This window comes from Dioscorea cayenensis, chromosome 7 (genome assembly GCF_009730915.1).
Source record: "Dioscorea cayenensis subsp. rotundata cultivar TDr96_F1 chromosome 7, TDr96_F1_v2_PseudoChromosome.rev07_lg8_w22 25.fasta, whole genome shotgun sequence".
NCBI classification, from domain to species: Eukaryota; Viridiplantae; Streptophyta; class Magnoliopsida; order Dioscoreales; family Dioscoreaceae; genus Dioscorea; species Dioscorea cayenensis.
The window spans coordinates 27,206,947-27,220,269 of NC_052477.1; the positions used below are offsets into that span (position 1 = coordinate 27,206,947).

A 13,323-nucleotide genomic window follows, 5' to 3' on the forward strand; every position below is an offset into this window, starting at 1 on the left:
TTTAAAAATAAAAAAGTTTTTTATTTTGAAAAATATTTCAAAAGACACCAGAATCGACCCTTCACGCGTCAAACGGCCGCTATACTGTGAGATGTTCTTTTTCATATAAATTTTTTTTATGAAATTTCATGATTTTTTTATTAAAATAGATAAATAGTACAAAAAAAAAAATAAAACATGAAAAGAAGAATAAATCACATAAAAACACTAGGGGGTGATCACTACTGTCACACCTACCCTTCTACTGAGGTAAATGTGACACCCATCAGTTAGAAATCCATTTTAACTAGAAACTGACATCCCTATCAAAGAACAAAATCAGACTTACAGATCTCAATTTACAACTTTGCACCAACTATAGGTTCAAGTACATAAATACAACAAATATAATAACTCAAATTTGCTGGTACAACCACTACAAGATCACGACACCAATAAAAAGAAAGAAAGGAGACTCACTACAATCTTGGACTCAACCTTGACTAGCTCTATACTCGAACAAACAATCTAGTAAGGTCTTGCTCCTGCAACTACAGCACATTCAGTTGGTCGATAGTGGCTCAATAATTTCAAATAATCAAATGTAGCATACATAAGTATATAAAGATCCATTTTCACAGATAACTTTTCAAACTTTCACAAAGATCATAATTTTAGCAAATACAACTTTAAAGGGCTTTTGAAACATAAATTTATCATAAATCAACATTAAATCAATTTTCACAAAAAATCCAAATTTTTATGAGAGACTGCCCCTCCTAAGAGCGACAGCTGGGTTTCGTCCTCTCATCACAATTCAAAATAACAGGTAATATAAAAACCGTCCTCAAATCCACAGCCTGAAAAACACTCCCCGACTTAGCCGCCGTCGCGACTAGGTTGAGAGCCGCCATGGTCTTCATAACCTTGACGTTGGTCATTGAGATTCCCGTGTGGTGACCCCGAGTTTCTCACATAAAGAACCTCCTGTCAATGGCTCCGCGCACCTCTTGACCAAGGTAAACTCAGGGTTAACCACGCCGCCTCCCATCAGATCGGCCTGTGGAACCCCACACTGCAGTGTCGGACTAAAGTCCGTAATTACTATCAAAATCAAGAAAAAAATCCACAATACAATACATGCATAATATCAGTAAAGTCCAGATCCATGATACCATTCCTATAGTAGAAATGAAAACCAATTCCACAAACATTACTAGTAAAACAATCTAATATGCGCACATGGTTTCACAAATCATTCCAAATCAAAGCATATGTAACCATAAAAAATAAATACATGAATTGAATAATTAAATCATAAATACATGTATTTCCACTATTTGAAAATATGTATAATTATACAAAATAGATGTATCAATACGATCGCGATTGTCATGGCACATCAATGGCAAATAAATATAAGTATCTTTTAACATTATAAGCAATTAAACATAAAAAAATGAAGTAATCAAACCATTATTTCCAAAAATACTAGACATTAAATAATTATTTCAAAATAATAATAATTATTTAATCATTTAAAATAATAGTCACTACCAACTCACCTAGTCTCCCTTGGGTTTCTTGCTAGACCTGGAACTCCCTCCCAAGCCTAATCAATACCTAACATGAGAAAAGAATAAAAAAATAAATACAACCGGCTAATGATCACAATTAAACCCAAACAAAAATACAAGAAACAATAACAGACTCTCTAATTGGGCCTACTCACTCCAATCGGTTCAAACCTGATCTTGCATAATCCAACTAGCTTTCAATTGTACTTAAACTAACTCAATTTGGGCTAGACCATCTTAGACCAACCTGAACCAACCTCAATTCCACTGAACCAAGCTCAAATTCACTAAACCAAACTCAATCTAGCCAATCAGCCTTGAACCAACTCTAATTCTTATACAAAATTTGTTGAACCAGCTTGGTTCAACTGAACCCGAATTTTTCTTGAATTGCTGGCTCAACTAAACCCAATTCTCTTCCAATTGGTTCAGCCCAAAACCATTAGCTCAACATCAAAACCAAGCCTATTCTTCACTCTCATTCAAACCCAATGAACCCAACCTACTTCAATCCATCCAAACCCAACTCAACCAATTCACTCCACCAAATTGGTTTGATCCAATCAAGTCAATTTGGCTAACCCAACCAACTCTATTCCGACCATCATCATTGCCATCTTAATCATCATAATCATCAACTTAATTAACCAAACCGTAATCTCGGTGATACATACATGCATACATACATCCATTTGAGAAAAATACACCAAGAAAAGTTTTTACTAAGTCAAACCATCCCTCCGACGATCTCCAAATCCTCCACCTCAAACCTCCCATTTTTCTTCTCATTTCTTCATTCTTTTTTTTTTCCTCTCAGGTTACTGTAGCACTATGAAGAAGAAGGAGAAGAATATCATCCAATTCTAGAGTTTTCTCTCTACTTAAGTTTCCTGCTGAAATTCACTGTTAGTCTTTGAAAATATAATTTCTTACAAAAAGACTGAAAAGTTTCCTGAATAATTCACCAATGGTCCCTGAATTATGAAATAGTGTTGCCAAAAGATTCTTGCAAACTGTCCAACGGTCTCTGGATTATAAAACAGTATTTTAAAAAAGTCCATTTCGTCTTACCTTTCAGTTCTTGGTTTCCAGAAATATTACATTTCAGTTCTTAGATTATAAAATAGTGTTTGCGCTTTAAATAAGTTTAAAGAGCACTTAAATGAGTGCATAGAATCTATTAAAAGAAGTTGATGTCTGTCTCGGTATGTAAAAAATTTAAGAAAGTGGTATGTAAATAATCTTGGTGATGATAGAGAAAGTAGCATGAAATTTATTGAATTAAAAAATTTACATATATATATATATGGTCTTTAATAATTACATAGAACGCAGGATAAAAAAAGAAAAAAAAGAGTGAAAAAGGAAGGCATTTTTTTTCTTTCCTTTTTCTCAGTATCATTGTCCGTTTGCGGCCCAGATTTAATCTCAACGAGACCTAAAAACTCGTGGCTGAGAATTATCCTCCCTGCTGACTCAGCATCCAGCTGGCACTTATTTGTCAATTACCGGCATCTCCCGGTCATCCTTTCCTTTTCCTTCGTATCCTTAAAAATTTCCTTTTTTTTTTCTTTATCTTTTTTCTTTCACTTGTTCGTCTCTCTCGCTGAAGAGAATAAGGGCAGGGTTGAAGAAGACTATGCGAGCGATCGGGATTGGAGGCGGAGGAGATGACTGATCCGGCGATCAAGCTCTTCGGCAGGACCATACCGTTGCAGGAGGGGATGGATGGTGATTTTCCTGATAAAGGTTCTGTCTTGGCGGCTGCAGAGGATTTCGGAGAGAAGGTGAGGAAGTAGAAGGACTTTGTTTGGTTTTGTGGTTTGATTGTTTGGGTTTTAGAGTTTTGGGATTGGTTGGTGTTTGTTTGTTTGTTTGAAATGTTTGGATTTTTTTGTTCTTTTACTCTTGAAGGTTTCTTATCTTCTTTTTAAGAGGTTTGAGAGTTTTGGATCTGGTTTTGTTTTTCTTTCTGTTTCTTTGATTTTTGAGATTTCATAGTTTGATTTTGGTTTATGTGCTCTTGTGGTAATGGAAATAGACTGGGAGTATGGTTCGGTCCTTGTATTTTTATCTTTATCTTTTGATTTTATTCGCTTTTTTTTCCTAGTGAGAATTTGGTCTGAGCTCTTGTTTGGTTTTTGAATCTTGTTTCTGCGTGTATTTAATTCAATTGAAGTTTGGGAAACTTGAAATTCACAAAAAAAGTTGGGTTTGTTTAAGAAAGGTGAGGCCTTGGTTTTTGGTTGAAACTTTAAAAATTGAGCCTTTGGAAAACATAAGGGAATCAGTTGGATAAAACCATAAACCCTGGTTGTTGTTTAATAATTGACTTTTTATTTCTTGTTGAAAATAAAATTCTAGTTCGGCTGTTCTCAATGTTATTATTACAATTCTGATATTAATTTCGTTCATTTGTTCCTGAAGTGAGATGGGATATTATGCTTGATGTGGTATTTTCCCAAGTTTATTGATGGAATAGAACATCAAAAACTAAAAAAAAAACTCAATTTTGGTATTTAGGACAATGAAAATGAGCCACTTTCAACCAAGTATGGAAAGACCAAGAACCTTAAAAGGTTGCTCTTTTTTAGTAAACTTGTGGTGCTTATGATGTATGATGTTTTTGACACCACAAACTACTCAACCTCTTGGAACGTCATTTTTTTTTCCATATTAGAAACCTTGGGAAATATAACATGAAAAGGAGTGTATCTCGTTTTTTTGGTGTAGTGATTTTGTTATTTGAATGTCTGATTGTGTCTCATGCATGATCTTTGTGAATTCACAAACTTGCAATTGGAAGAGGAGATGAGTCCAGATTATGGAGGAAAATCCATCAACTACGAAAATTCCTTATGTCAGTAGTTGATTTGAAGTGACATATTGATGACAAGGATGGAGTGATTTTTGTTGTCTAAATGCTGCTCCTGATCACTGATGTTGGGTAAAGGCAAATCATTGCATGACATATCTGAAGTCATGATCTTTGTTGAGATAGGGAAAATAATGAATTAATTGCACCAGCAACTTCAAACCATAAAGATCCTGACATCTGAGAATGAAAAGAATGCGAGTAGGAGACTAAAAAATGGCAATTAAATGTCTGAACTTGTTCATAATTTGATACTGTGAGTCTGTGATGCAGTGACATGGGTGAGCTGATGAGGTTTTCAGACAAGACAAGACTGAGAGGCCAGAATATGTAGTATGGGTTTATAAGAGCGTCATGTGCTTGATGAACTTGCAGATCTTGAGTTTTTGTTGTCATTCTTGATTGTTTGAAAACTAAAGAAAAACTCGAGCTCGTGCAATGAGCTATGATTGAAATGAAAAACTCTTTTGCTCAAAAGTCAAAACCAATGATGACTCTTGCTATTAATATTTTCTCTTTAATGGAGTGGCTGTTCTACTGTTTCCTTTTAGATTATTTTCCTTTCCTTGAACATGTGTTAACAGTTGTCTTATTTTTGGATTGGTTCTCGACCCAGGATGCTGACAAAGAGTTGAAGTTTGAAAGCAAGGATCCAGCTTCTAATGGCCCAGAGGAGCCAGAGCAGAATGGGCAACATGATCCATCTGATTCATGCAATGGCAATGGTGAAGATCATGAAACATCTGCTCAAGGTGACAAAGTGACAGAAGATGCTAAAAATGAGCAAGATCAGGCAGGGACTGAAACAAAGGTTCTCAAGAAACCAGATAAGATTCTACCATGCCCTCGCTGCAATAGTATGGATACCAAGTTCTGTTATTATAACAATTACAATGTCAACCAACCTAGGCATTTCTGCAAGAACTGCCAGAGATATTGGACTGCTGGAGGGACAATGAGAAATGTTCCAGTGGGTGCTGGAAGACGCAAAAACAAACACACTGCCTCGCACCAACATCATTTAATGATGCTATCAGATGGAATGCCCACAAACCGACTAGATGCTTCTGATTTAAATCATAGTCGGACTCTCCCCTCTGGGCCTTCGACAGCTTCCATACCTATCAAGGTAAATGCAACTCTCTTGAAATTTGGACCAGAAGCACCCCTATGTGAGTCAATGGCTTCTGTTCTTAATCTTGGAGACCAGAAAAAAAAATCTGAGTTGAGCTCCATAGCTTGTGGTGAAAACGTGGATGAACCCTCTTGTGCGTCTTCCATGACAGTTCCCAATGGTGTTGAAAAGGAACATCCTGAAGGTGCCACTAACCTGAGGAACAGTAGCATGCCAGGCTATTGTACTGGAGTAAATCCTCTGCATCCTTTGCCAAGTTATCCCGGTCCTCCTTGGGTTTACCCTTGGAGCCCGGGATGGAATAATGTTGCTGCCATGGCAGCAGGCCGGTCCTCAAATGAGAATGGATCAGAAAATGGACATCCAAATCCCATCCCTTGGAACCCACCTCCTATGGTAGTTGCTCCTGCATTTTGTGCACCCGCTATTCCCTTCCCTTTTATACCACCTTCCTTTTGGGGTTGCATGCCTACTTGGCCCTATGGAGCATGGAATGCACCATGGGCTGGATCTAATGGTGGCTTGTCACCGTCATCTTCTACAAGCAACAGTGGTTGTTCCGGCAATGGCGGCTCTCCTACCTTGGGCAAGCATTCCAGAGATGCAAATTCTCAGTGTGAGGAGAAAGTAGAGAAGTCTTTATGGGTTCCAAAAACTCTGAGGATTGATGACCCGGATGAAGCCGCAAAGAGCTCTATATGGGCCACCCTCGGCATCAAGCCTGATGAAGGTGGTATATTCAAATCTTTTAAGTCGAAGTCTGAAAGCAAAGGACAAGAATCTGATACTGCTCAAGTCTTGCATGCGAATCCAGCAGCCTTGTCACGGTCTCAGACTTTTCAAGAAAGCACTTAGGAAGGTTCTGCTTGGACAGTTTCTGGACTTCCATGAAGAATGCTTCCAAGCATATAGGGCAGCTTCTGAAGCGCTCAGATCTACATGGCCTCGCTTAGTATGTACAACAGGCAACTGTTAGATCTGACAGAAAGCTAAATTTAGAAATCTCGTTTTGTTTCTTTAAAGCTCAGGAGACAATCAGGTTTGTGTAGCCTATTCTATATTTTCTCAGCATTGTATTCTGTAAATAGCAGAGAGATACGTAACAACTTATAGCTGCTAGTCCAAATATTGTTCCTGTAACTGTTGCCTTCCCAACAATGTGGAGTGTGATTGGCAATAATACTCGGTTAATTAAGGTGAAAATGCATTTGATTATCTTGGACCTGCTGGTGATGGTTTGGAATGATGGAGACAAATTTCTGGCGAATCCCAAGGTCTGTTTCTTAAACACAAATCTGAAGTAAAATTTATATATAGAGTTCCCTTTTCTTTTTTGCAGCACTCCCCCTGGTTGGTTACAAGATGTCTGCTTTTGCATTTTTACATTTGGTTGATCCTAATTTCCTTTTTTCTCATTGTAATTGCTTTCTTCTTCGGGTATTGTATCGTAATTGCTTTCTTATCTTCTGTTATTGCTATTCTAGTATTGTATGGATGAAAATCATCTAAAGTACTGTCCTGGATTTAAGCACTTGCTTGACCTGTTGAAGACAAAATGTTTCTTTTGATATCTTATCTTTGTTGTTACCACTTCTGTTGATTCATAACATGCTGTCATTGATTAATATTATAGTTTCTATTTTTGCATGACGTAGCCTTACTATTGTAATCCTACTATTCCTTTGTTTAATATTGTTGTGTAATTATACATATGACAGGAATAAGTAAACTTAGTTTCTCTTGAAGCCAAGAATTATGCCATTTTAAACAATGATCAGAATGAATTGCAGCATTTCAGCATAGGCCAGTGATTCTATGTTAATGCTGTCAATTGCCTCTCATATAATTGTCCATCTTATGTCTTTCAATCATTTAATCAAAAGGTAGACACCAACTGCTCAAATGACATTTTGAGAAATATATCCTGAACCATTAGAGTGGTCTGAATGAGTTTTCCATTTATTAGAACTGTTACCATGAGTAGAACATGTATCAACAGCAGTATGATATCGATACGATGGAAGTTTGTGTTGCAACTAATATAAGTGCACTCAGGTACACTTTGAGATCTCAGCTGAATGATTTTTGCGCAATGCGTAAGCATGTCTCTTGATTATGTTCTTGCATATTTTGCAATATTTCTGCAGTGTCATCGCCGGAGCCTGAGTTGCTGCTGTTTTCAAGCTCAGATGTATAGCTGCTGCAACTCGGATTCGATCATGTTCTTCTTCCATTCACAGTCATTAATCATGATGAATATAATAAGTTGTATGTAGATCAGAATTTGATTGTTCCTCATCCTTTCCTGTATCTTGTTGCAGGATTCTGTGAGAAATTTAATATCTAATAAGACAAACCTGGTGAAACACAACACATCCATTTTATCAATAATCTCTTATGTTATCAGTTTTGGTGCATGTTAAAAAGTTGGCAATCCACATGATGCTCATGCTTCTCCAACTATCCACATGCTTTATATGTTAGAAATCTATCAACTTGTATACCCATCTCTCCTCTTTGAATAAAGCATAACATGATGTCTGCCTTAATGTTTGCCCTTATTCAATCTCTGCTCTTATTTTGAATCTACATTCAACAACATTTTAACTATTAATTGAGTTCCAAAGGCCAAGAATTAATAGCTCTAGAACTCGGTATATAATTCTAGAATGTAAAAACACTAGTCATTTGATCTCTCTAGACGCATGGAAATAATATATATCCTGAGAAAGTTGAAAACACTGCAGCTGTACTTTTTTGAAAAACATGAAAGAATAATAAGAAGTCAATAACCAATAAGTCATACATGACCAATGACTCAATTAAATTAATTAAAAATAAATTTTTTTTATTTAATTTGTGACATCTCTCGTTCCTCACACATTACACCAACCATAATTTTCCATCCTCATCCGCTGCCCCTCTCTGACTGTCTTTATCCAATTCCTCATCCTTTCCCCCTCTTCTAGACTTGCATATTCTTTTAATAATAATAATAACAATAATCCAAAATTGTTTGATTGCTAATTCCAAATGCATATTATTCAAAAATGCCTTTTCATAAGTAATGCGAAACTTTATATCTCTGAATATAACCCAATCTGATAACTAAAGCTCCCTCCTCCTTTAATTAACTGAATAAAATGACTAATAACCTCAATTACATAAACTCAATAAACATGCTCTTACCTTGTGTAGATTTTAAAATTTAATTTTAATCTCTTTATAATAAAAATCACATCCCTATTTAAGAGATTGTTAAAAAATACCTTACAAAAAAAATCTCCCATCCTATAATTCTAGAAGAGTGAAATCATTATTTTTTATGAAAAGCTCATATATCCAGATTTATAAACAGTATTAGACCAAAATAAACAGTATTAGACCCAAATGTACTGTATATAAAATTTTAAATATTTTTAAAATTTTAGTAAATAAACACCCAAAATTTTATAGGGTATAAACCCTCCGTCAAGCAGGGGAAGCTTCTATAGAACTATAACCCTTTCCCTCCCTCCCATTCGTTGACATTCAAACCTCCCAACTTCTCCTACGTCTCTGTTTCTTCTTCTTTTATCAAACCTCATCATCTTCATCATCTTCATCATCCCAAGCCCAAGCCCCAAGCTCCAAGCTCCAAGCTCCAAGCAACAATGGCTTCCGGCCGTCCTCTCCTCATCCAATCTCCCAAAACCCCAACTTCTCCAGAACCCCCACCTCCTCCTCTCCCTCTAATCCCTTCCAAATCCCAAAACACCTCCATCTCCAAACACCCTTCCTCTTCCTCTCCTCGCCATCCTCCTCCTCCTCCTCCTCGCTTCCCTTCTCGCCGCTCCGACTCCATCACCACCTCCCAACGCGACATCCCTGACTCGGAAGCTCGCTTCGTCTACATCAACGATCCAACTCGTTCCAACTCCCCAACTCGTCTTCCAACCAACTCCATCTCCACCACCAAATACTCTCTCCTCACCTTCCTCCCTCGCAACCTCTTCGAGCAATTCCACCGTCTCGCCTACATCTACTTCCTCGTCCTCGCCGCCATGAATCAAGTCCCCCAACTCGGCGTCTTCGGCCGTGAAACTTCCATCCTCCCTCTCGCCTTTGTCCTCTCCGTCACCGCCATCAAAGACGCCTACGAAGATTTCCGCCGTCACCGCTCCGACCAATTTGAAAACCACCGCACTTGCTCCGTCCTCTCCTCTGACTCCCAATTCCTCCCCACTCGCTGGAAAGACATCCGCGTCGGCCAACTCATCAAGCTTCATTCCAACGATCCCATCCCTTGTGACATGCTCCTCCTCTCCACCAGCGACCCTACCGGCGTCGCCTACATCCAAACCGTCAACCTCGACGGCGAATCCAATCTCAAAACTCGTTACGCCAAGCAAGAAACCCTCAAATCCCACTCCTCCTCCTCCACCACCACCACCTTCCCCACCTCCGGCCTTGTCCGTTGCGAGAAACCTAATCGGAACATCTATGGCTTCCATGCCAACATGGACATCGACGGCAAACGCGTCTCTCTCGGCCCTTCCAACATCGTTCTCCGCGGTTGTGAGCTCAAGAACACTTCTTGGGCCATTGGTGTCGCCGTCTACACCGGCCGTGAAACCAAAGTCATGCTTAACAGCTCCGGCGCACCATCCAAACGTAGCCGTCTTGAAGCTCACATGAACCGTGAGACTATCTTACTCGCCGTGCTTCTCTTTCTTGTCTGCTCCATTGTCACCGTTCTCGCCGGCGTTTGGCTTCACGTCCATCGTGCCGAGCTTGATTACATGCCTTTTTATAGAAAAGGAGACTATTCCGACAAAGAAGTGGGGAAGTATAACTACTATGGGATTGGTTGGGAGGTTGTCTTCACTTTTCTAAAGTCCGTCATTGTTTTCCAAGTTATGATTCCCATTGCTCTTTATGTTTCTATGGAGCTTGTTAGACTTGGCCAAGCTTTCTTCATGATCCAAGATGACTCTATGCGCCATGAAAAAAAGAGGTTCCAATGCCGAGCTTTGAATATTAACGAGGATTTAGGCATGATCAAGTATGTCTTCTCTGATAAAACCGGCACTTTGACAGAGAACAAGATGGAATTTCGTTGTGCCAGCGTTCTCGGCACTGATTATAGCAACACCCTCACCACCCAAGAAGAAGAAGAAGATGATGTAGAAGAAAACAACAATGGCTATACACTCACAGGTATGCATATATATATATATATATAGAATGCATGTGTTTTTTTTTTTTTAATTTTATTGCTGTAATTAATTAATTAAGATATAATATAACAGAGGATGGGCAAATATTGAAGCCGAAAATGAGGGTGAAGATTGATGAAGAGTTGGTGCAATTATTGAGGAGTGGTAAATAAGAGTGAGAAAGAAGAAAAGAGCTTGTGATTTTGTTCTTGGTTTGGCTGCATGTAACACTATTGTGCCATTGGTGGTGGAGACTGAGGATCCAAGAGTGAAATTGATAGATTACCAGGGAGAGTCACCGGACGAGCAAGCTTTGGCTTATGCTGCTGCGGCGTATGGTTTTGTTCTTGTTGAGAGGACTTCCGGCCACATTGTCATTGATGTTCTTGGCCAAAGACAAAGGTATGTCCCATGCTTAATTTACTTTTTTATTTAACTTTTTTTTTTCAAGTCTTGCATTACATGTTACATAAATATAGATTTAATATAAATGAAATATTTTATTTAATCATTCTAATATAGTTTTTTTTTCTCTTTATTATGATTTGTCTATGGAAATTCTCTCTAGTTAAATATTTAAAAAATGTAAATTTTTATAAATTTCTCAAGAACAAATTATATGAGAGAGAGCTTTATATTTTTTAAATATTAAAATAAAAAATTTTATAGTGACAAATCATATTAAAAAAATCAGAAGAATAAATTAAGTATATTAGAAGGGCTAAATAAGTTATTTTAATTTTAATATATAAATATAGTTTTTATTATATTAAATGTCTAGAAAGTAAGGTCATTAGATGAGATGCATGATAGGAAAAACTTGAAACATGTGAAACATATGCAGCATGCAACGATTTCAAAGCTGTTCATTTGTTTATATGCATATTAGCAAGACCTGGCATCAATGATGCTTAATTGGAAACTATGAAAGGATTGCTTTTTTTAAAAAAAAAGGGTGGCTACTTTCCTGAAATAAATTGATTATTAAATATAAACACAACAAACACACAGCTGGTTGGGGATGGGGAATTGGGATTCATATGCTCTTGTTTGTTGGCAACTTGGCATTGGTCCATGTCAACAATCAATGCCATTAATGGTTCTCCCATTTTGTTTGGGAGGACAAGCTTGTGCCCAAGATGAGCCATATAATATTTATTGATTAGACATGATTACTCACTCCAATTACATTTCAATATTTCATTTTTTTTTAAATTTTACTGTTTTTATGATGTATACTTTATTTTAGTTTATTTATTTATTTATTTTAAATATTTATATTTTTAATATTTTAATTTTAGTCCAATGTTTTTGTATGCAATGTATAATTAGATTAACTTCTATGCACTATCACCTTAAGATTTTAAATTAAATAATAATAATAATATAGTATATTTCTTTTTACCAAACATAAAATTAAAACCGGATAGATTTGAATATATAAATTTAATTTTTTTTATCCTATCAACCCCATATAGAAAAAGGATTATATATATATATATATATTAAAGACGGGCATGAACAAATATATTTGTCAATCTCTAATATATATATTAAGAGGACTGTTTCTCTGCGGACGTCTATAGATAAAAAAAAATCTATGGACGTCCATTTTCAGCTGTTGGATCTTGATCCAACGGCCAACATTGATAAAAAGTAGTTACTACAATAATATTAACAGCAAGTATTGTTTGGAACAATAATTACTGTTCATCAATGTCAACTTTTTGATCATAATCCAACGGCTGATAAATGGACGTCCATAGATTTTTTATCTATAGACCTCCACAGAGAATAGTCCTCATATATATATATATATCAATGATTTTTTGGTTTATTAACACTAGATTTTTTATATAGGATATTTATATCCTTATTAAGAAAGCGAATTCGAATCTAAGCTCACATAGAGTGAAAGCACAAATTTATTAAAATATTAATTCAAGATGCATGTTCCTTCATATATTGTTTGATCAAGACCAGTTAAAAAGAGAGAGATGATAATAGACTTTAGTTATGGATTCATATGTGGTTGGTCAAATGCGTGCAAGAGGGACATGTTAGAAGAGAACACAACGTTGGTTACCAGTTAGAAAAATAAGAAGAAAATGTGAGAAAAAGCCAAGGGTGACGCGTTCAAAGGATGCAACATTGAAAAGGAGTGGTTTGACTTGGCTTGTCTGATTTCAAAGTAGAATTAGCCACCGGTCAAATATATCTATTTAAATTTTTTTTTTCTTGTTTTTGTGGCAAGTGGATTAGTTGTGGAATTAATCATAAGTGTGTGTTGGAGATCATCATCAAGTAATAGAGAATATTTTGAGGAAGTTGTTGAACTTTCTCATTTGATCTTTGGTGATTTTATGTAATTAGGATTTGGTAGTGGGCCTAGTGGCTTCTTTTCCCATTTTCAATAGTGTTTTAGGTTTACACTTGGGGGTGTTCATTTGGTAGGCTAATAAGTCGGTGGAAGAGGGAAATGGTGTCATTTTAGAGTATACAAGTTATTTTGTCATTAGATTTGGTGGGAAAATTTGTCATTTATATCATTTTATCCAT

At 36.7% G+C, this 13,323-nt stretch overlaps 2 protein-coding genes across 2 annotated transcripts; both read left to right on the forward strand.

The window, feature by feature from the left end:
• The first annotated feature begins 3,139 nt into the window (after positions 1-3,139).
• LOC120264916 (cyclic dof factor 1-like) lies at positions 3,140-6,781 on the forward strand. Its single transcript, XM_039272808.1, has 2 exons — positions 3,140-3,343; positions 5,048-6,781. Exons 1-2 carry the CDS (start codon positions 3,227-3,229, stop codon positions 6,419-6,421), a joined length of 1,491 nt encoding a protein of 496 aa, XP_039128742.1. The 5' UTR covers positions 3,140-3,226; the 3' UTR covers positions 6,422-6,781.
• A 2,314-nt stretch (positions 6,782-9,095) lies between these two features.
• On the forward strand, positions 9,096-11,165 carry LOC120264915 (phospholipid-transporting ATPase 1-like). Its single transcript, XM_039272807.1, has 2 exons — positions 9,096-10,765; positions 10,858-11,165. The coding sequence occupies exons 1-2, from the start codon at positions 9,220-9,222 to the stop codon at positions 10,935-10,937; spliced, it is 1,626 nt and encodes a 541-aa protein (XP_039128741.1). The 5' UTR covers positions 9,096-9,219; the 3' UTR covers positions 10,938-11,165.
• The last annotated feature ends 2,158 nt before the right edge of the window (positions 11,166-13,323 follow it).